This window comes from Schistocerca piceifrons, chromosome 2 (genome assembly GCF_021461385.2).
Source record: "Schistocerca piceifrons isolate TAMUIC-IGC-003096 chromosome 2, iqSchPice1.1, whole genome shotgun sequence".
NCBI lineage: Eukaryota > Metazoa > Arthropoda > Insecta > Orthoptera > Acrididae > Schistocerca > Schistocerca piceifrons.
Window position 1 is genome coordinate 871,678,084 of NC_060139.1, and position 24,515 is coordinate 871,702,598.

At 41.4% G+C, this 24,515-nt stretch overlaps 1 protein-coding gene across 2 annotated transcripts in view; it reads left to right on the forward strand.

Moving 5' to 3' along the window:
* LOC124776262 (mitochondrial import inner membrane translocase subunit TIM14) overlaps positions 1 to 23,436 on the forward strand; it is a 45,426-nt gene extending 21,990 nt beyond the window's left edge. The window contains exons 1-4 of one of the 2 annotated variants that reach the window (XM_047251155.1): positions 13,500 to 13,790; positions 14,716 to 14,847; positions 20,955 to 21,065; positions 22,881 to 23,436. In XM_047251155.1, the coding sequence (XP_047107111.1) occupies positions 13,776 to 13,790; positions 14,716 to 14,847; positions 20,955 to 21,065; positions 22,881 to 22,991 (369 nt within the window). In that variant the 5' untranslated portion in view covers positions 13,500 to 13,775 and the 3' untranslated portion in view covers positions 22,992 to 23,436. Of the gene's footprint in view, positions 1 to 13,499; positions 13,791 to 14,715; positions 14,848 to 20,954; positions 21,066 to 22,880 lie in introns of those variants that run through there. The other variant, XM_047251157.1, reaches the window with a different exon arrangement.
* The last annotated feature ends 1,079 nt before the right edge of the window (positions 23,437 to 24,515 follow it).

The window sequence follows — 24,515 nt, forward strand, 5'->3', positions numbered from 1 at the left end:
ACAGCACATCAAAAGCGTCTTGTTGAGCACCACCCCAGATAAATTTAGCATCAGCTTTTAACAACTTTTGGAGTGGCCTGGCTTTGATGCAAAAGTCTTTGATAAAACGATGGTAGTAAGAACATAATCTGAGGAAGCTTCTCACATCGCTAATACTTTTAGGAATAGGAAATTCTGTTATAGCTGTCACCTTTTCTGGGTCTGGCCAAACCCCTTCGTTTGACACAACGTGTCCAAGTAGTTTGATTTCTTTTGCTCCAAAGAGACACTTTCTTGGATTAAGTTTCTGTCCGCCTTGTTGGAGACACTTAAGAATGGCCTTCAGTCTTTTTATATGTTCATCAAATGTCTCTGAGAACACTATAATGTTGTCTAAATAACAAAGACACATTGTCCACTTCAGGTGACGTTGAAGATTGTTCATCATGCGTTCAAAAGTTGCTGGTGCATTACGCAAACCAAACAGCATTACCTTAAACCCATGCAGGCCCTCAGGGGTGATGAATGCAGTTCTCTCACGATCAGCCTCATCTACTTCGATTTGCTAGTATCCCGAGTACATGTCCATGGTTGAGAAAATCTTAGCCCCCTTCATACAATCTAGTGTATCATCAATTCGTGGAAGAGGGTAAACATCCTTTTTAGTTATCTTATTAAGCTTCCTGTAATCAACACAAAAGCGCCACCTGCCATCCTTCTTCCTGACTAGGACCACTGGTGATGACCATGGGCTCTGCGAAGGCTGAATGATGTCATTCTTCATCATTTTCCCTACCTCGTCTCGAATTATTTGACATTCCGTTGCTGACACATGGTATGCTCTCTGGCTTATTGGTTGTTGGTCTCCCATGCTAATCTGGTGCTTCACCATTGATTTGCCTAATTTGGTCTTCACCTATGGATCGAAGCATTCAGAGAACTCTTGAAGAATGGCAAGTAGCTCCTTCTGTTGTTCCTTAGTGAGATTTGGTGATAGTTGAGCTAGAAGATCTTGTCTCGTAGTGGTAGCGCTAATTTCGCCCACACACTCGGCATGGGAGGTTTCTATGGCGCTCAGCTGTTCTGCATTTAACAGCTCAGTGTTTGCTATGCACATGCATCTTGGAAGGATCTGCGGTTCTCGGCGACAGTTAACTATAAACAATTAACCGAATCTGTTCTTAAATGAGACGACAGAGGCTTGGATGACCAAGTTATTCTCCAGTGGTATGCTTCTCTTACATTTCCCTACAAGATCCATGGGTTGATGCATGGCATGGCACATGATAGTTACCTTTCTAGTGCTGACCGCAGGAATGATCACTTCATCCAGCTCACATAGTCTCCACACACTCGGATGCGCATCTTCTTGTCCACAGTATCTCATCTCATCTATCATAATCTTTGAGTGGCCACAATCTATAATTGCCTGAGAAGCTTTCAAAAAGTCCCATCTGAGAAGGATGTCATGACTACACTCTTGTAAGATGATGAATTCTAAGGGCTGTGTATGGCCACTTATACCCACATGAATGGTACATCTTCCTGTAGGTTTTACATATTTCCCAGTAGCCACCTTCAGCAGAAATGTTTTGTTGTTGACGAATACAGTTTTCTGCAACTGGCGATGGTACTTCTCCGAATTGACTAAACATGATGCTCCAGAGTCCACAAGAGCTTGGGCTGATCGGCCATCCATGAGAATATCAACGTATTTTTGTAGTGATGGACTGTGGAGGATTTTTCTCTTCGGTGGCCTCACCTCCAAGGAAGGTCGCACCCTTTAGTTTTCCAGGTTGCGGTGTCTAGGTGATTGGCTGGAGTTTCTAAACCGCAATGGAGACCTTGATCAGCGTGTTGGGGAGCATCCTCTTCAGTGGCTAGCTTGCGGCGATGGTGACCTACGTCATCCTGCACCCACATCTTCTTGTTCGTCTTTGTCGTCCCGGAGTTGGCGTCGACTAAGATCAGTCTGCTGCCTTCTGGCGCGGACGTCATCAAATATCCGCTGCCTTTCTCGACAATAGTGCACCACGTGTCCCAGTCGTATGCAGTGGAAAAATACTGCTTGGTTATCCTGGGTCCTCCAGACGTCAGTTTTCCTTGGTGCCCAAACAGGTTCCTTGTAGGAACGTAACTCCACCTGGGTCTGGACTTTTTCATCATTTAGAGGGAAATGAAGGACGAGAGATTGGGTTCAATGTCTGTTCCATTTCCTCCCTTATGACCTCTTGAAGCATCTCGGTTTTTTGCTCACTGTGCAATCCAAGTGCCGTCCTCTTTCACTATCTGACGAACACTTGTGAAATCAGTTGCTTCCTTCATCACAGACATCGATTCGACGTTTGCAAGTCATTCAAACTTCTCGCATGTAATTCTTTTTTGATGCATTGTCTCGATAAACTGGCACTATTTTATGAAGGCGTTTGCTGTCGAAACCTCCTTCAGGAGTAGGGCTTGATACATGTCCTCAGCAACACCCTTCATGAGATGTGCAACCTTATCTTTCTCCTTCATTTTAGGATCCACTATTTTACACAGCTCCAAGATGTCTTGAATGTACGATGCTGTAGTTTCTGCTGGATGCTGTGCCCTGTACTTTAATTAATCTTCAGCCTTGCACTTCTGTCGTGTGTTGCCGAAATACTTGCGCAGTTCTGCCTAGAATACTTCCCAGCTTGTGAACTTCTCCTTGTTGTTCTCATACCATTGCTTGGCAGTGGCCTCCAAGTAGAAAAATACGTTAGCCAAAGTCATGCTGTCATCCCATTTGTTAAATTTGGCCATACGCTCATATACTTTCAGCCACTTGTGTGGATCTTGGCCAACATCACCAGAGAACCTGGAAGGATGCCTCATGTGGTGGCACACAGTTGCTGTCACCGTAACGTCCTCTTCTTCTTCTAGATTGCAATCTGTTGAATATGGCTCGAACTCGGCTTTCTCGCCACGTAAACGGTGGCTCAGTCATGGCCTGATGGGAGCCACTGTGTCGTTGATAATGTGCGCTACCACAAGTTCCAATACCCGGTGCCTCCACCAGAATAATGTCATGAAGAAGAAGGTGTACTTACCTGAATGACAAACATGAACTTCACTTAACGAAGGTTTATTGAGCACTTGCACATACAAGACGTGAATGCCTACTCCTTCTAAAATAACGCTGCATAACTAATCTGTCTCGATGCTGCTGCATGTGTGGCTGCTCAACGACTGACCCTGTCTTTCCAGATTCATTACTTATATAGCTGCCAGTTATGAAACCACAACTTCTGGGCTGCGGCGCAGTGGCAGCAGAAGCGGAAGGGCATTGACCAGAAGTTTTGAATTTATCCCCGCGGCCGCCTTGTTATAACTAGAGGCGGCCTGGCGCAGCAGATAGGCAAACAGCTACAACACTTTCGAGACGGGATTTTCGCCCATATGAACAAATATTAATGAGCATTTAGCATCCCAGGGTGCCCCAGAGAGCTAAAACACCAAGAAGAATCGCTTTTCAGCTTTTGGCAAGATCAATGTGTAGTTTTTTTAATAGATAAGGATTAAGGATAAGGAAGGGGACTTTATTTAATTTCTGTAATAATGAGTCAGATCACCAACAAGTGCGATGTTTTTACAATTGTCAACACCTTTCACCCACACTGAGACAGATTCTGATTCATTTACTTTACGATGATTCCTGGTCCTGAGAACCAAAGGCATAGTCGACATGTAATACGATGAACCCTTATCTCTGTTGTAAACTTTACAAATCTGAAATGTCAGATAAGCGATGACATCACATGCATTGAACCCGTATCTCTGTTGTAAACTTCACGAATATGAAATGCCTGATAAGTGATGACATCACATGCGTTGAAATTATCTAGCCCTTTTACTTTATCGACTTTTGGTCCACGTACAAGGACAATGGCGACCCAGCCGTTACCATGTTCCTTCGTATCCTTGTTAGCGAGAGCGAAGTTCAAAACTGCACTGCAAAACACCGATGGCCCATGCAAGATGACTTGGGTGCCTACATAATTATTGGTAGTAATAGAAATGTTATCAATTACTTTAAAAACTGTAAGATGCTAACGCCTACTACTCCTAAAATAAAGCGGCATAACTAATCTATCTCAATGCTGTTGCATGTGCGGCTGCTCGACGACTGATGTAGTCTTTCCAGATTCATTACTTATATAGCTGCTAGTTTTCAAACCACAACTTCAGGGCTGTGGCGCAGTGGCAGTGGAATCAGAAGGGCATTGACTGGAAGTTTTGAATTTAGCTCCGCAGCCGCCTTGTTATCATAAAATAAATGAATTGGAATCTGTCTCTGAGTGAGTGAAAGGTGTTGACAACTGTAAAAAGATTGCACATGTTAGTGACTGACTAATTATTATAGAAATTAAATAAAGTTCCCTTCTTTATCCCTAATCCTTATCTATTAAAAAAACTACACATTGATCTTGCCAAAAGCCGAGAAGCAATTTTCTTGGTGTTGTAGCTCTCTGGGGCACCCTGGGATGCTCTCTGGGGCACCCTGTAATGATAAATGCTCAATGCTCATTAATATTTGTTCATATTGGCGAAAATCTCGTTTTACATGCACTGAATGAATTGCTTCCAGCCAGAACACATGGGATACAGTATATATACAGCTACAGAACATTTCAGTACAATGATTATTGACATTTGTGGATACTTCTAGAATGTACCCGAACTGAATATAGAAATTAAAATTTTACAGTCCAGGTGAGTTTTGAACTCACAACCCTCCATGCAAAAAATTATTTCTGATCTGCTTTATGAATGTGTTCCTAGTGTTTTAATTAAGTTTTCTCGAAACACCATGAGAGACTCATTGATTATTTTTGTGTTGTACACCGTTTTTTGTTTTGATCTGAATTTAAGTGATCGGCATCCTGTAATGTGAAAATCTGACTAGTGTACTGCACCAAATTGAAATGTTGAGGAGATCTAAAAGGATATTTGTTTAGTATTCCAGTCAACAAAGGAAAATTAGGGGAAAAATTGTGTACTCACAAATTTTTGTACAATGGTAGGGTAGAGTGTAATGAATAACATAATTAAAATCTTGACCAGTGAGGTGTAAGGATGGGGAAGGGGGGGAGGGGTCATTTAAAAGTCAATTTTTAATTTTTTTATCGAAAACCGCATCTTCTAATGAAAATATTTTCTGGTACAAAATAAACCTGCATTAAATTTCCACAAAAAAGGCACTGTTAATTTCTTCACTAGGAGTCATAGTTCTTCATGATGGGGTGAAAAATTTCAGGATATTAAAAACAGTGTTTTAATGTTATAAATTCTATGTATGTTGTTAAATACACTCCTGGAAATTGAAATAAGAACACCGTGAATTCATTGTCCCAGGAAGGGGAAACTTTATTGACACATTCCTGGGGTCAGATACATCACATGATCACACTGGCAGAACCACAGGCACATAGACACAGGCAACAGAGCATGCACAATGTCGGCACTAGTACAGTGTATATCCACCTTTCGCAGCAATGCAGGCTGCTATTCTCCCATGGAGACGATCGTAGAGATGCTGGATGTAGTCCTGTGGAACGGCTTGCCATGCCATTTCCACCTGGCGCCTCAGTTGGACCAGCGTTCGTGCTGGACGTGCAGACCGCGTGAGACGACGCTTCATCCAGTCCCAAACATGCTCAATGGGGGACAGATCCGGAGATCTTTCTGACCAGGGTAGTTGACTCACACCTTCTAGAGCACGTTGGGTGGCACGGGATACATGCGGACGTGCATTGTCCTGTTGGAACAGCAAGTTCCCTTGCCGGTCTAGGAATGGTAGAACGATGGGTTCAATGACGGTTTGGATGTACCGTGCACTATTCAGTGTCCCCTCGACGATCACCAGTGGTGTACGGCCAGTGTAGGAGATCGCTCCCCACACCATGATGCCGGGTGTTGGCCCTGTGTGCCTCGGTCGTATGCAGTCCTGATTGTGGCGCTCACCTGCACGGCGCCAAACACGCGTACGACCATCATTGGCACCAAGGCAGAAGCGACTCTCATCGCTGAAGACGACACGTCTCCATTCGTCCCTCCATTCACGCCTGTCGCGACACCACTGGAGGCGGGCTGCACGATGTTGGGGCGTGAGCGGAAGACGGCCTAACGGTGTGCGGGACCATAGCCCAGCTTCATGGAGACGGTTGCGAATGGTCCTCGCCGATACCCCAGGAGCAACAGTGTCCCTAATTTGCTGGGAAGTGGCGGTGCGGTCCCCTACGGCACTGCGTAGGATCCTACGGTCTTGGCGTGCATCCGTGCGTCGCTGCGGTCCGGTCCCAGGTCGACGGGCACGTGCACCTTCCGCCGACCACTGGCGACAACATCGATGTACTGTGGAGACCTCACGCCCCACGCGTTGAGCAATTCGGCGGTACGTCCACCCGGCCTCCCGCATGCCCACTATACGCCCTCGCTCAAAGTCCGTCAACTGCACATACGGTTCATGTCCACGCTGTCGCGGCATGCTACCCGTGTTAAAGACTGCGATGGAGCTCCGTATGCCACGGCAAACTGGCTGACACTGACGGCGGCGGTGCACAAATGCTGCGCAGCTAGCGCCATTCGACGGCCAATACCGCGGTTCCTGGTGTGTCCGCTGTGCCGTGCGTGTGATCATTGCTTGTACAGCCCTCTCGCAGTGTCCGGAGCAAGTATGGTGGGTCTGACACACCGGTGTCAATGTGTTCTTTTTTCCATTTCCAGGAGTGTATTTTGGGTTGAGAACAAACATTAGACCTTTGTACCACATGTGAGAGCAGTAGAACCATATTAAGGGATAAATTGTACTCTGGGGTTTTACAGGGTGAAAAGGAGCGATGGAGGTTAGAAGTACAAGGAAAAGTAGGTCACTAGATTGTGGTCATGCACTTCCCTCCTTCATAGATCTGCAAAATGAAGAGTGAGCAGGCAGTTCCCTTCTGTACTTACCCCATTTTGTCACAAGAAGCAACTACAGGGTGTTAAACAAAGTTAGACCAACCATCCGCTGCACACCTTATGAGTCACTGGTGACTGTGCAGAAATGCCTAGGGGGTGTTCGTTTTCCACAAAGTGTTTTAACACTAAATGGAATACAGATATGAGTTACTATTAATACTAACACAAGAAACACATCTGGGCAGAATTTACGTGAACCTTTACACTTCTAGAAGGGAAATTAATTCTTGTCTTCCCATACAGCCACTATAGCATTCTTCTGGAAAAGTAACTTCCGCCACCATGAGTGCTGCTCACTTTTCATTTTGCAGACAGATGATACCCCTCCAGCATTTTCTGTCCAGTTCTCTTGTCTGAGTAGAGAAAATTACTTCAGTGAACTTGTGTTTAAATAGTGAAGTTATTTTCAGTTTATTAAGTAATATTCATATGCATTTGTTAAGTGAGATATTATGTAAAAAAGCTCAGCAGCTGCAGCTGTGGACTGCTGACCACAGTGAAGAGCTTACCCAAGTGTAACGTGCTGTCAATATGTATGTGACAATGTCGGTCTCCATTATCAGTGGCTGGAATACTTTTTCAGGCTTGAAGGTATCAAATGCATCACTCCAGCTTCAGCTTTCCCAACATCTGAGGAGGCCCTGAGGCTTATCACCAGTAAGTGATGCAAGTGCAGCAACTTTCTGGTCATCTGTTAATTAATTGCAGTCAGGCATACCCTGGACAACATCAGAGTTCAACTCAGAATGACCTGGCAGCTGATCCTTTCACACCAGAAGTATTGTTTCTGTACTTTTGACACAATAAATAAATCTGTTAATTCACCAGCAGGTGGTTACAACATGGTTACATGGCTTTACAATATGCTGTCAATGACAGACAGTAACAGTATGTCACATTTACCAATCCAATCCCTTACCTGTTTACAATTCCCAATAGGTCACTTACAACCTTAAACTTACAAATTAAGCACTTCTCAGCTATTATTTATAGATACTTATTTTCCATTAAAGATGACTTTACAACTGCAGATAAGTACTCCCTTAATAAACTGACAATAATGAAATTATTGTGACTAGTTAGATAAGAGAACTGGATGAATGTGCTGGGAGATTTAGTCTGTCTGTAAACTGAAAAGCTAGCAGCACTCTTGGTGGAGGAATTCACCTTTCACAGAAAAATGCTGCTACTACGTTATAGTATGTCTAACAAGGGAAACTCCCCATCACACCCTCCTCAGATTTAATGATAAGATTGCCCAGTGGGTAGCCTGTCAAAAACTGAACACAGATCTAGCTTGAAAACAGGAAGAAATTGTGGTGAAGTGTGAAAAAAAAAAAAGCAAAATAGTAATAGTGAACGGTCCAAGGTCAAAATGTGCAAGAACGAGTGCAACCTACAAGCTGTGATGTTGTGGTCAAGTGGTCACATTGTTAGGCTGCTATTGGGATTACCTGTGTTCAAAACTCATCCGTGTCATTTATTTTTTAATTATGAACTGTCCATCTGGTCATTGAAATGTTTGTCCTCTCTGTCATCTGGGCAGTTGTCATACTGTACCTTGATTATAAAAAGTGGTAAGAATACATTACCGTCATTACAGTGGACTGTTTTGTCTCATGGACTTGAAAATGTGATGAATAGTGAGAGCAGGCGAGATACCAAACAGATAACTGATACCAAATAGATAACTGTATGCACTGTAACTGTTCATTGCACATTTTGACATAGTTTTCACATCTTTGGAAATACCATTTTGATTGTGTTACGATGGTTTGAAAATGGGTCTCAGCCCGAAACTAGTCATCCAGTAAATAAAAAAGGTATAATTTGCAACTTTGGACTGGTTTTTCGTTCTACTGATTAACAGAAGTTGCTGACCCACAGCTATTCCAGCTTGCTGGAAGTTCATAAAGTTGAATTAGTTTGTGATCGAGAATGGAGAATATTAAATGGGTGGATAAAGTTAAGAGTTATGGAGTAGTTGCTGGAAAGGATAAAGGAACAATTACTCCCTTAGACTTGGTTTAGAGAAGGAAAGTGGACTGAATGGAACATATAGAGCACAGAAAAGTAATTCTTATGACAGGTACCAAAGGTACAGTGGAAGGACAGAAGAAAATAGGAAGGAGAAGAATATAAATATTGGATGAAGTGAAAAGAAGAAGAAGATAGCAGACTGCAAAGCAATTGGCCTGAAACAGAATTAAATAAAGACATTAATAGTGTCAAGAACCTACCAATAGGTAGCCTGCATGATGATAATGATTGGTGATGATCTGCACTGTTGCTGTTCACTTTCAAAACTTTTACAATTTTTTTCATTTCCTCAATAGTGCTGGTATCTCATATGTTATCCATGGCTGCCTTTTTCAATCACATACCTTTTTACTCTACTTACCATATATCTTTCAGACTATTTCCTCAGTTTTCCACACCAGTAGTGCCTTGAAGTGTCATTTTTTTCTTCTGTCACAAGCTTTAAGGGGTTATTTTGAGTTTTTTGTTTCTTCAGTGAATAGCTCTTGCTGTTCTTAACATTATACATGAGTCTTTGCTTTACCAAAAATAGCCGATCTGACATCTGGGATCCCCTGGCATCTGCCAGATATACTTATTTTTCAAAGGGTTCTTGAAAAGTGCATTTGCAGTGACTTAATTCATTCCCAACACAGAATTCCAATAGTTTGCACTCCCATTGTGCTTGCCCAGAGTGAAACTCTTTCATTATTTTCTATCCCTTACCTAACAGCTGCAAATTACTCCGAAAAAAATTTCCCTCTTCTCCCCATTGCATCTCACAGAGTTGTAAAGTTTCTGTCTGTATCATTTCCAACTGTAGCTTTTGGTTTTCTAGTTTCTCACACTGCCTCAGCATTTTACATTCCATGTGCCTATCATAACTATGATTATTATTTTATGTGATAGCTTCTCCCCAGTTGCCCTTGCTTGGTGATCTGAATGAAGCACAGTTTTAGCCCTGGAGGAGATGGCTATCAAGACATTTTAGGAGAGAACAGCATGTACTAGGTAAAGAATTGTGGTGGTTTCACATTGCCTTTCACGCCACAGTTGTACAGCCTTAATGGAGGAGATGGCTATCAAGACATTTTAGGAGAGAACAGCATGTACTAGGTAAAGAATTGTGGTGGTTTCACATTGCCTTTCACACCACAGTTGTACAGCCTTAATGTTGTCATGACAGTACCTGCAGATAGCATCTCAGTTGCTGTACCAGTCTCCTTGATTTCTGCCAAATGTGAATACTGGAGAACTGCTGTATTTCTGCATAGTGAACAAACTTGAGTAGAGAGGTCTGTTGATCCACACTGTGAGGTGTATTGCTGATCTCATGGTCCCTTTCACATCACAGATTGTTGCAATCTTCACAGCCATTATCAGAGAATGAAGTAATGTTGAAGGGGTTTCATAAATTGACTAAGTGGCGAAGAAAAGGGGATTTTGTGAGTAATGGGCACAACAAAAATAAGAAACTTAGATGTAATGCATGTATAAGCCCCCACAGGCCAGACGTTTCTTAGAAGAAAAAGAATAGTAAGAAAAAGAATAGTGGAAGAAATAGGAAAACACCTAGGCTGATAAAATAATAATTATGAAAAATGTAAATGCACATACTGGCACAAGGAGGCAGATGTATGACAAGGCATTGGGGACCCATGGTTTGGGAGTAAAAATGAGGAGAGAAAGGAGTTAATAAAATAACGTAATGAAATAGGTACCTGATTTGTCAGCTTCTGGTTAAAGGACACCCATAAGATGATGGTGAGTGGATAAGTAGATCTGTGGCAGGCTATGTGCTCATCAGTAGCACACTTGTCTGAAACTTAAAGACAAAATTGACTTTTGCATGGTGCGTCAGTGTTGCCAGGTAACATAGCTCGATGAAATTTGGACCGTACATATACAGAGTTCATGCAGTGTGGTACAAATGGTAGTTGAAAGAAATAAACAATGGATGAATAGAAGTGACACTTATTCAGAGACAATAATTAGACTGAACTCACCGTGATGGTCTTCTGCACATTACAAATGACAGTATATGTTTCTTAATTGGGAGTATGATTACCACTGATGGCAATGCGTACTCAGCAATATGTTCCCATGCTGCCCTTGAGGTTGGTAAGAAACTCTTGTGGTAAGGCATTCCATACTTTAACAAGCGTGATTGATAACTGCTGGGTGGTCATTGGTACATGTGTATGTGTCTCCCCAATGCATCCCACACATGCTAAATGGGATTTAGTTGCAGGAATGGGCAGGCCAGTCCAGTCCTTGAATATCGTCTCATTCCAGGGGCTACTTCATCTGTGCAGTTTGCTGCAGTCGTGCATTGCCATGAATAAAAATGAAGTCAGGGCCGAATGTACCACTGAAACACAACACACGAGGAAGGGGTACAGTGTCACAATGATATGGAATGGTGAGTGCAGTGTGTTCGAAGACTTGGTGGTCAGCACACCTGTGCAACATTATGCCCCCCTACACTATAACATCTGAACCACCAAAACAATCATGTTCATCAATGTTCCTGGGTGCATTATGTGTTCTGACATTTCACCACATCCAGCATTGTTGAACAAGATTGTTTTGGTGGTCCAGGTGTTATGTTGTGGGGAGGCATAACGATGCAAGGGCATACTGACCTCCAAATGTTTTAACAAAGTGCACTCAACTGGTCGACATTATTGTGACACTATACTTATTCCTCACGTGCATCTTACCAGAGGTGTATTTGGCCTAAACTCAGTTTTATGGATGACTATGTGTGACATGTGGAAGAGTTCTTGGAACTAGTGGATATTTGTTAAATGAACTGGCCTGCTCATTCGCCAAAGTAAATCCCATTAAGCACATGTGGGTTGTGTGGAGAAGAAATATTGCAGCACGTTCACATGCATGACTATCTGGCAGTTGTCAACTGTGCTGGTGGAGGAATTGAAATGCACTATCCGAAGACCTCCTTTTGTGGCCAGCATATGAGCATATGAGCATGTTGCAGAGCATGCGTTGCTGTCCATTGGGATCACACACTCTATTAAGAACCATGTGGCACATGTTGTAATGTATAAGTGACTGCAGTGTAATTTTTGTCTTTGAATATGTCATTTCTGTTTGTCTTGTCGTGTATTTCTTTCAGTTACCTTTGGTGTTGTGCTATGGCAGTTCTTTCTATGTATGGTCCAAGTTTTATCAAGCTTTGTTACTTGACACTGACATACCGTCTGATAGTTCCTTTTGTCCTTAACTTTTGCTCACCAGTGTAGATTAAAGGGGAGTGTTAGAGATATCAAGTGAATGCTGTCAGAGGCTGCACTGGCTCCTGGTGAGAGCAGGGAATGAAGAAAATACGAAATTAAAATAAAAGTATGGTAGCTGAACGATAAAGGAGCAGAAATGAATAGCAGGAAATATTGATAGCTATCTTGACAAGGGAAAAGGAATGACACCAATTCAGAAGTGTAATGATAGAAGCAGAAGATAAATGTATGCAGTGGTAAATAAGAAGACTTGGAAGAAGATACCATTGTGGAAACAAAGAAAATGATGGGAAAGAAAAACAAAACTTTCTGGGAGTTTCAGAAGAATATAGACCCCTAAAAAAGGAATTAAAAACTATGATGGCAGAAGAGAAAAGAAAATGTCGGGGAGAATAGAAGAGACTCGTTGAGAGAAATAAAAAAAAAGGGGGGTCAAGGAAACAAACAAAGTGTTATACTGTGTAGTGCCTCGACCCGATGTTATCATGGAAGCAGAGTAGCTGGTGCCACTGCTCAGATGATTCTAGAACCTCAGATTGAATCGTGCCGGACTCTGGCATATAAGCTGGCCCATGGCTGGTTAAGCCAGCACTGATGGAAGCAGTGGAGTGCACACTCTTTAAGTGTTGTTATATTGCCTATGGTGTTATTCTGGTGGACTCCATTTGGAATAGATGGAACTCTGATATGGTATGGATTGGACTTTGCCTGGGAATATGGACTTAAAAACAGCTTACACTCCTCCTTGTAGCTCCATTGTTTTACAAAGTATGGGATGATAAATATTTGAGAAAACTGTTACAAACCTAAACCCAGTAAGAATGAGATCTTTTGCAGTTTTGTATACTGGTAACTGCTGAGCAAAATTTGCTGCATTCTAACCATTTTAGGCGATCCACATAATCTTTTTTTCCTGCTTTTCCATACATGAAGTGATATTTTTCCCTGTTACTGAAGAGCACCATGATGGAAAAAACCACTAATACTTTAACTTCAAGGTGGTTTACTATAATTATTTTATCATATCACTATTGCATAATCACCACCACCAGTACTTAAAATAAAAACATTAGCATGTTGTTCCTAATAGATGTAACTATCATTTTTATAGTTGATTTTCTGTTTAATTTTCTCATATTTATATTGTGTGGTTGATTCAGCTATCACCAGGGGATTTCAGTTTTTATAATTTTTATTTTTTAGTTGCTGGTTTTCTATTCATTTGTGGATCAAGTTACTATATGTGACATGCTTGATGTCAGTTGTTTGGTGGTAGCTGTAGCTGTGAGAAATTTAACACTTCACTGCCTACTTTCCACATCACCCATTAGCAAGTGCCTCTTTCAGAAGAAAAGGGGGAAGGGGAATCATGCATGCAGTCTGCTAATTTAAGTGCTAAAAATCTCATATTAACTGCCCCCACCAAATAGCTGCCTAAGAGATGGCCACAAACATGCACACAACAAGCAGGTTATGTTGTGTTCTGGTGAACTTCACTTCAGTTTTGCTTAAGAATAGCAACTGAAAGCAACAATGATTGAAAAGCTGGTGAGTATGACACTGTTCTTACGTGTAGAGTAGATTGGAGTGTACCAGTTTGCTCTTCTATAACCCATAAAAAAAACCTGTGAGTGCTAGTGTTACAATAGATACTTCAAGCACATAATTGATGGTGAAAAAAAAAGTCTTTGCCAAAACATATGACATCAGCCTCATGACAGGATGGTACTTCCAACAAGGCCACATCCAGCCACCTGTCCTCCCATCATTAAACACATGTGTGTAATCATATGTCTGTATATGTGACTTAAGTTTTCCTTGTATTTAGTTAACAGATCCTTTGTCATTGTAAAATGATCCTTGGATGAATAAATTACAACTAGTCCTGCTGCTGCTGCCGCCGCCGCCACTGCTCACACACAGACTACCCTGTTTTGTAGTTTGTTGTTAAGGGTTTCACAAAAATTTAAATGCTCTGTGAAGAAGGTGATAAGTGGGTTGCGCCGCGTGTGTCAATATGATAGCAGTGGGGTAGTCTGGCTATGTCTTGGCTGACTTAAAATGTCAAAAAAATATACTGTTCTTTTCACTGTAAAAATATTCATGTTTTGTTGCATATTCACTGTCACTGAACCTATAGTAATTCAAACCTCATTTTCACTGTCCCCTTTGTGCTCTGAATTTACTAGTCACTCTTCTGTCACAGTACAGGAGTATAATTTCTGGACAGTTTGATATTATTTCCATTCTGCAGGAGGGTAGATCTGTTAACAGATTTTGGTTGGAAACTTTGTATTCAGCTTACAAAATAGACTAAGATCAACTGAGTATTGAATCTGGACCTTGGGATTTGTTGCTTGTACTTATCCAGAAAGTTACACTCGTTTAGACATAAGTGTGCAATGTCAAATGGCGATGTTGTTAAACTCTTTTAAGTAAAATAAACTAGCAGCTCAATGCATCTGTTTTACAGGCTTCCACCGTTATTGTTGTGGGCCTTGGAGCAGCTGCTGTAGGTTTTCTTGGACGTCACTTGTTGAGGACTATGCCAGGAATGACGAAGAAAGTTAATGAAGCACTGAAATCATTTCCAACAATGGAATCTGTAAGTCATACTATTTTAATTGCCATCTACATTATCTTCGTTTGTAAGACGGATGTTCAGCTTCTTCAGATACTGTGGTAGTTTCATAAAGCTGTGAGTGCTGTGTTTGTTCAGGTGTAGCATGCGAGTAAGAGATTGCCTTCTGGAGGGATCATATGAAGTTTGAATGTACTACCTATGTAAAAATTTGTGTTGAGTGTTGGGATGTGCTTGAAATGTTTAGTTGATTGAATGGTGCCTTGAAAGTAAAAGGTCTAATGTGCCCCATAGTTTTTTTCTGTCATGAAAATTTTTCAATCAAGTTTTGGACTTGTTAGAAATGTTAGGATATTCTGTAACAGGTAACCTGAAAAACGGGTGATCATCATTTGTTGTAAAAAAGAGAAATTGTTTCCAAGGACCTGAAGTCAGAAAGAAGAAGACAAAATAAACATTTGATCATATAGAAAATTCAGGACCATGTGTCATGCACACCTTAAGTGTGCTGCAAGACTACTGCTGCTTCTTATCTTGAAATTCAAGGTAAACTATACACAACAGATTACTACATTCGCTATTTCGCGCCTTTATTCCAGATATGGAATATGGTAACGGTTTTCATATGTCATTAAAATTCCCAGAGTCCATACACTGATTCAGAGTTGGGCTTGATCTCTTGTTATGTTCATGAAATTAAGTAGGTTGTCATTCACTGTATTCTCCAGTATTTAACTTTAGATTTTTTTCATAAAGGCATTAGAGTTGAATATAAATTCTTTACCCACGACAAGGAATAGTAAAAGTAACGTCCTTCTTTTAACTTTGGATCACATTTTAATTTAAATGTATTAAACATCACAGATTCTCTGTACATGTCAGATATATAGCAGATGATGTAGGCAAAATACATACTTCTAGAAAATGAAATGGAAAATGGCAAATCAGGAATTGCTAGACAAGAAATCCAAGGCTGTAAAAGCATTCTTTGACCTTTGGAAAGATAGATGCTGCCAAAGGGAAATTTAAAGGGCAACTGTACAAATATTAACTACTCATATGCTAAGCCTGTACTAAGCAAAGAAAGTAATGCTGGAAAGAATATGTAGAGGTTCTATATAAGGGAAGCAATCTAGAAGACAATATCATAGAAAGAGAAGAGGAAGTACATGATGATGAGATGGGAGATAGGTCTTTTATGTTTTATTAAGTTATTCTTGCAGTATCCTAAGTCGAAATAAGGCCCATGTTGTGGTATCATGTATTGATACCACCCCAAGGGCTTCATAACAACGGAATTTTCAAGTTTCCATGAGATGCTGCTAAAGGGAAATTTAAAGGGCAACTGTACAAATATTAACAGCTCATATGGCAAGCCTGTACTAAGCAAAGAAAGTAATGCTGGAAAGAATATGCCTTGAGTGCCTTCTGTCGCCGCAATATAGGAGGGCCGGCAGCAGTGGCTCAGCCCACATGCACTTGGAGCCTCTCTCTCGACACCATAGTTCGTGCTGTAGTGCAGAAATCCTCATCCTAGTTGACACCGATAGGTGGACCCTATTTCTCATTGGATCATTTGTAATGAGTCTTCATTCTTTGGGGAAAAAAAAAGTTAAATAAATCTTCTGTTTGTTTGGTGATAATTTCTGCATGTGTCCAGCTTCCCTTCGACAACAGTTGCCACACCACTCTGTAGCGCACCTCTTCTTACAATTGTGTATGAAGACGCAGACAACACTTGTAGTAGATGACATTACCTCAGAACCATTGAGATTGTTGGGAGAGCCAACCATGACGGAACTATTCCACCTGGTATGCAAGATACATGAAACAAGTGAAATACTCTCAGACTTAAAGAAGAATATAATAATTACTATTTCAAAGAAAGCAGGTACCAACACATGTGAATACTTACTGGGATTATTTACAGAAAAATGGAAAGACTAGTAGAAGCCAATCTCAGTGAAGATCAGTTTGGGTTTTGCAAAAATGTAGGAACAAGTGAGGCAGTGCTGACTCGTCACAATCTTCTTTATGGAAACACTTCATCTCCTAATCTATGGTGAAGGCTTAGCTCTGCAAGCTGTCATTTCACAATTAAATGTTTATTTCAAGTCGTCTTAAGTTGCCCTTTTGAGCATCTTGAAAAACACCAAAACTTTTTTACATATAGTATGTTTAAAGAACACATTATTCTGCTAACAGGTGCTTGGATTTGAACACTGACACTACATCTTATCTTAGAAGATAGGTTGAGGAAAAGCAAACAGGCATTTATAGTGTTTGTAGATTTAAAGAAAACTTTTGACAGTGTTGACTGGAATACACTCTGAAATTCTGAAGGTGCCAGGGATAAAATACAGATAGCAAAAAGTTATATACAACTAATACAGAAACCACAGTATGGTGTGCCCAGCCGCCTGCCACTTGCCCCTCTACCTACACTCCCAGCTAGCCCACAGACGGCTCCTGACTCTCCCACAAGCTGCTAGATGCTTCCCCCCAACCCCCTGCCTGCGTGCCACCTCTATCCATCCCTCTCCCCACCCCACCCCACCCCACCCCACCCCACCCCACCCCACCCCACCCCACCCCACCCCACCCCACCCCACCCCACCCCACCCCACCCCACCCCACACCACACCCCCGCCTCACCCCAGTGCACTCACTGTGGGCCAGGAAAGACCTGGCAGTCGACTGAGCACACTTTAGAAAAGCAAGGGTCCGATTGATAAGATACACCCTGATGCATTAAGGAATCATCAGTTTGGAAATAGAGAGCAGTATGATGGTTAAAGACTGTAGAATGAGACCAACATTCAAGTACAGTAAGCAGGCTGCAGTAGCTATGCAGAGAGAAACAAGCTTGCACATTATAGCCTAGTGTGGAGAGCTGCATCAAGCCAGTCTTAGGACTGAAAATCAAAACACCACACATTAAATTATTTTCTTCGTGACGTTGCTTTTTATTTGCTATAATATAGTTAGACAATTATTGAAGATGGTGAATTTCACGGAACTTTCGGAGGCATGCGGCTCTACACACACACACACCAAACGAGAAAGCGCTGGTAGATAGACACAATAAAAAACACACACACAAATTTCAAGCTTTCGCAACCCAAGGTTGCTTCATCAGGAAAGAGGGAAGGGGAGGGAAAGACGAAAGGATGTGGGTTTTAAGGGAGAGGGTCAGGAGTCATTCTGCGTGCACGCACACACACACACACACACACACACACACACACACACACTCTCCACATATACAGACACAGGCAGACATGTGTAAAGGTAAAGAGGTTGGGCAGAGATGTCAGTCGAAGCGGAAGTACAGAGGCAAAGATGTTGTTGAATGACAAGTGATGTACTAGAGGTGGCAACTTTAACTTAGCGGAGGTTGAGGCCTGGTGGGTAACGGGAAGAGAGAATATGTTGAAGGGCAAGTTCCCATCTCCGGAGTTCTGATAGGTTAGTGTCAGTGGGAAGTATCCAGATAACCCGGACGGTGTAACACTGTGCCAAGATGTGCTGGCCGTGCACCAAGGCATGTTTAGCCACAGGGTGATCCTCATTACCGACAAACACTGTCTGCCTGTGTCCATTCATGCAAATAGGCAGTTTGTTGCTGGTCATTCCCACATAGAACGCTTCACAGTGTAGGCATGTCAATTGGTAAATCACGTGGGTGCTTTCACATGTGGTTCTGCCTTTGATCGTGTACACCTTCCGGGTTACAGGACTGGAGTAGGTGGTGGTGGGAGGGTGCATGGGACATTTTTTTCCCCGGGGGCGGTTACAAGGGTAGGAGCCAGAGGGAAGGGAGGTGGTTTGGGGATTTCATAGGGATGAACCAAGAGGTTACGAAGGTTAGGTGGATCGCGGAAAGACACTCTTGGTGGAGTGGGGAGGATTTCATGAAGGATGGATCTCATTTCAGGGCAGGATTTGAGGAAGTCATATCCCTGCTGGAGAGCCACATTCAGAGCCTGATCCAGTCTCGGAAAGTATCCTGTCACAAGTGGGGCACTTTTGGGGTTCTTCTGTGGGAGGTTTTGGGTTTGAGGGGATGAGGAAGTGGCTCTGGTTATTTGCTTCTGTACCAAATGGGGAGGGTAGTTGCGGGATGCGAAAGCTGTTTTCAAGTTATTGGTGTAATGGTTCAGGGATTCAGGACTGGAGCAGATTCGTTTGCCACGAAGACCTAAGCTGTAGGGAAGGGACCATTTGATATGGAATGGTTGGCAGCTGTCATAATGGAGGTACTGTTGCTTGTTGGTGGGTTTGATGTGGACTGATGTGTGAAGTTGGCCATTGGACAGATGGAGGTCAACATCAAGAAAAGTGGCATGAAATCTGGAGTAGGACCAGGTGAATCTGATGGAACCAAAGGAGTTGAGGCTGGAGAGGAAATTCTGGAGTTCTTCTTCACTGTGAGTCCAGATCATGAAGATGTCATCAATAAATCTGTACAAAACTGTGGGTTGGCAGGCCTGGGTAACCAAGAAGGCTTCCTCTAAGCGACCCATAAATAGGTTGGCGTATGAGGGGGCCATCCTGGTACCCATGGCTGTTCCCTTTAATTGTTGGTATGTCTGGCCTTCAAAAGTGAAAAAGTTGAGAGTTAGGATGAAGCTGGCTAAAGTAATGAGGAAAGAGGTTTTAGGTAGGGTAGCAGGTGATCGGCGTGAAAGGAAGTGCTCCATCGCAGCGAGGCCCTGGATGTGCGGGATATTTGTGTATAAGGAAGTGGCATCAATGGTTACAAGGATGGTTTCCGGGGGTAACAGATTGGGTAAAGATTCCAGGCGTTCGAGAAAGTGGTTGGTGTCTTTGATGAAGGATGGGAGACTACATGTAATGGGTTGAAGGCACAGTGTTACACCATCCGGGTTATCTGGATACTTCCCACTGACACCAACCTATCAGAACTCCGGATATGGGAACCTGCCCTTCAATATGTTCTCTCTTCCCGTTACCTACTAGGCCTCAACCTTCTGCTAATTTCAACTTGCCGCCCCTGGTACATCACTTGTCATTCAACATCTTTGCCTCTGTACTTCCGCTTTGACTGACATCTCTGCCCAACCTCTTTGCCTTTACATATATCTGCCTGTGTCTGTATATGTGCGGATGGATGTGTGTGTGTGTGTGTGTGTGTGTGTGTGTGTGTGTGTGTGTGTGTGTGTGTGGGGGGGGGGGGGGGGGGGGGGCGAGTGTGTACCTGTCCTTTTCTTTCTTTCCCTCTAAGGTAAGTCTTTCTGCTCCCGGGATTGGAATGACTCCTGACCCTCTCCCTTAAAACCCACACCCTTTCGCCTTTCCCTATCCTTCCCTCTTTCCTGATGAAGCAACCTTGGGTTGCGAAAGCTTGAAATTTGTGTGTGTGTTTGTGTGTTTTGAGAGATTTAAGTGTCCTTTTTTTTCCCCCACCTGCTGTTCCAGAGCAGAATGGTAGAGAAATAGTACAAAAGTCGTTCGATGAACCCTCTGCCAAGTGCTTCAGTGTGAATCGCAGAGTAGTGATGGAGATGTAGAGTACACAAGTAGCTGAGCAACAGTATCTCTGACATCTGAGTTGTTCCACTCTTTTCTTAGTTGCTTCTTGCCACAGTTTCCTCGTAGTAGCACAAAAATGCAGGTTAGATACGAGAAAAATAAAATACACTGTAGGGGTTCATATAAAACAGTTAAGCACTATAAAATATTGTTTTGCCTGTATCGTGGCTATAAATTTAAACAAAAACAACCGAACCATGCTTTTGAATGCACTAAAATCTCTGCTGTGCCTTGTGGGCTAACACTGTTTCAAGCCTTCACAGTGGCTTTTGAAATATCTCCCAGAACATGTAACTTTTAGTTAATATCGACTTTCAAGTTTCCATTTTGTGACAGCATTGAAATTTCATGTTATTTCAATGTTTTTCTTACTCTTTTTTTCTGGTAAAGCTTCAGCAGTACATCCTGGCTGGAAACCTGATAGCTTTTCAACAACACTGTATGCAGGAGCAGTTTACATTCACATTTGCACCTTTTATTTTTATGTTTAACATTTAGGTTTTGTATATGAATGTGTTTTTAGAAAATAACTGTACTGTCTGTATGTGTAATCAACCTTCAACTTTCTTTTTCAGACCTTTGCTAACAGTAAATATTATAAAGGTGGCTTTGATCAAAAAATGACAAGAAGAGAAGCTGCTCTCATTCTAGGAGTATCACCAAATGCAAGCAAGCTAAAGATAAAGGTTGGTAGGACGGTATCAGAGAATTTAAGTGAAGCAGTAGTAGTACGGTATTTACACACATCTGCACTAATAATATTATAATATAGTCTGAACAGTACTAAAATATTTGCATGTGAATGCTCTCACTAGAATGTTGAATTTTAGCGGCAAGGCATTGCCAGATATAGTAGTTTAGATTGTAATGCATGCTAACACATGTTCTTTGTCTGCATACATCTGAATTTTCACATGGAGATTCTAACAGTCTAGAGCTTCAGGTTATTGGCAGATGACTGATGTTGGTACTCTCAATTTTTTGTTTGCAACTCAGTTGGTATTCCACCTTAAACAATCTTGATGTTACAGAGACATGCTGCAGTTACCATGTTTCTCCTCTTTTGAGGAAATCGTTGTAGGTTTCGTACTTTTTTTGTTATTCTACTGTTTTACATCACAAAATGCAAACATTATCACTGTTCAAGTTGTTTTCTACCTCTCTTAATGAGTCTCTAGATGCTTGATCTTCTGTGTAAATATTTTTTTTTAAATATGTAAATTTAAAATGCAAAAATAGCACCTACCTAGGAATTGTTGAGGGGTGACTGTGGTAGGTCTGGCAGTTCATGATTGAAGAAAGAAAGATTCAGTTTTGAACTTGTGGAACTCGATAAACAATTCTTTCAGTGTAAAGAAAAAGAGACACTAATAAAATTTAAACAAGTGGGGTACCATGCGAACAATAGAAGGAAACATGGGTGCAGAATATGGCAATAGGTAGTGATCAGACATAGTCAACCAGAACCTTGATTACGAGTGTGCCTGTCCTCACATTACGTACAGTCCAACATTGGACAACTGTCTCATCTGAATCCCCCACAGCTGTGGATATTGTATGATTTGACCAGCCAGCTATATGGTGCCCCATCATGAGGCCCCTTTCAAACACTGACAGGCGGCATTCTCGTCCACGTATGAGACATCTCATTGCCCTTTCAGTGTAAAGAAAAAGATAAACTAATAAAATTTAAACAAGTGGGGTACCATGCGAACAATAGAAGGAAACATGGGTGCAGAATATGGCAATAGGTAGTGATCAGACGTAGTCAACCAGAACCTTGATTACGAGTGTGCCTGTCCTCACATTACGTACAGTCCAACATTGGACAACTGTCTCATCTGAATCCCCCACAGCTGTGGATATTGTATGATTTGACCAGCCAGCTATATGGTGCCCCATAATGAGGCCCCTTTCAAACACTGACAGGTGGCATTCTCGTTCACGTATGAGACATCTCATTGCCCTTCCTGTGATCACTCAACATCACACTCTTTTCACCCCCCCCCCCCCTTTACACACTGCCAGATATGGTAACAACACTAAACATGAGCAACTGTAATAAACTCTGGTGGCCATTCTACTATCACAGAGAATCACAACTCTAATAATTTACATGCTCGATAATGAAGTGTTTATGTGTACGAAGTTACGTTGGCATCCCAGCATGTGTTCTGGATACTTCATAATGTTTGTAGGTAGTGTATTTATAGTCCATCAAGGACTTTTCATTAATATATTGATCTGTAATGGTTGAGAGAGTCGTCAGACTACAACCAGGCCACTGTAGTAGTGTGAGGATAACACTTCTTGTAACAGTGGATTATTGTTTACCATATTGCCCAACATTATGAGAAGATCCTGAAGCTATGAACACTGAGTACTGGGACTGATATGTATTTTATGTACTTGCATATAAAGTGTGTGTACCACATATGTAATACTCCTTTTGTCACTCATCATTGATGTGTAAAATAAAATTCTGGACTTATTATTTTCAGGAAGCTCACAAGAGAATTATGGCTTTAAATCATCCAGATCGTGGTGGTTCTCCGCTTATAGCAGCTAAAATAAATGAAGCCAAAGATTTACTAGAGAGTGGAAAGTCATAAAAAAGATTAGTCTTTGTTCTTGGACATGTTATAGTTGCCTAAGTAACTGTGAAATCCTGCCTCACAACTTCTTTCATATTTCTATTTTATTTATATAAATGCTTTCTTGTATATATGTAGATAAATTATGGTGTGTGATATTGATGTATATATAAATAGAAAGAGATCTAATTTTACATTTTTATAACCATATCACAGTGCAATTTTGTATAATACCTTTCTACGATAATAGACATAATTTGGAATTTTTTATTTGTCTGCAACACACATTGTCAAAGATTAATAGCCAAAAATCTTTGTGAAGAGAACTTGTGCTAGTACCAAATCATGAATTATCAAAGTATTGAAATTTGTCTTTCTTTGATGATACTTGATGTCCTTTACAGACACAGCTCCTTACATGTTTTAATAGCATAAATAAAGTGTGAATTCTTTAAAACAGGAATTTTATTTTGTGCTATTATTTCCAGATGTCATATTGTTCTTAAGATTGCAGTAAAAACATGTAATCATTAGTAGCTTTTGTAGTTATAGTGTTATTTTTCAACCAACAACATGCCATTCCCAGGAAACTTGTCGGCAGTGACAGGCAATTAATTGTAAAATAATGTATCAGTGCTTGATCTTATTGAACACTGTAGTTATATTCAACTAAGTAGTGTTGACAGAGAATGCAGCTACTCACAGATGCTGTTAGGGAGTTTTATTTTACTGTTATGACTCTTTTGGGCTATCATGCCATCTTAACTTTGTGTGTTTTCAGTTCTAATCACATAAGCATATTTTGATATATTCTACAAGGTATCCACACAGTTTGCAAAGTGCCACTAACTGCTCAAGTATTCTAATGGAGAACAATAGCAAATGCCATCCTGCTGGTCATTCTAATGCTGCCAGTAAAACAAATGTAGAGATTTTAAGGTGGGCATGATACTCCATAACTGACATTGGCAGTAAAATAAAGCTTCTTAAAAGTATTCATGGCTGCCTGCACTCTCCATCAACAATTTATTGCAATTTAGACTTGTTTATGCAGATAGTAGTAAACAAAAAAACCCCATGCCATGCACTTTATAGTGATGTACGTGGCTGATTCATCCTCCATTTTTGTTGAATCCAAGTTACAGACCCATCTCTAAAGCTCGTAATGTTGACAGTTGTTAAATTGTAACCCCCAACCCCCCTCCCACACTCTTTTGTGCCAACAGCTACAGAAATCGAGCACAACTTCACTGAGCTCATGAGTACACTGAGAATGAAACCTGAATCAGGAGTGATATTTGTTAACATGTGACATAATTGCCAAACTTATTTCAGTTTGGTTGATTTCTCATGGCTGTAACGTATTTTTTAATTGTTTTCCTTTATTTTCTGTTTCTTTTTGCTTAGTCTCCATTTCTCAGCTTACTGCACCAAACTTTGTGCCACTGGCACCTGACTACAGAAGTGCCATCTACCTAACAGCACATTATTTCCTTATATTGCTTGTCTATCTTATATGTTGTCTGATTCTTGTCCATCTGT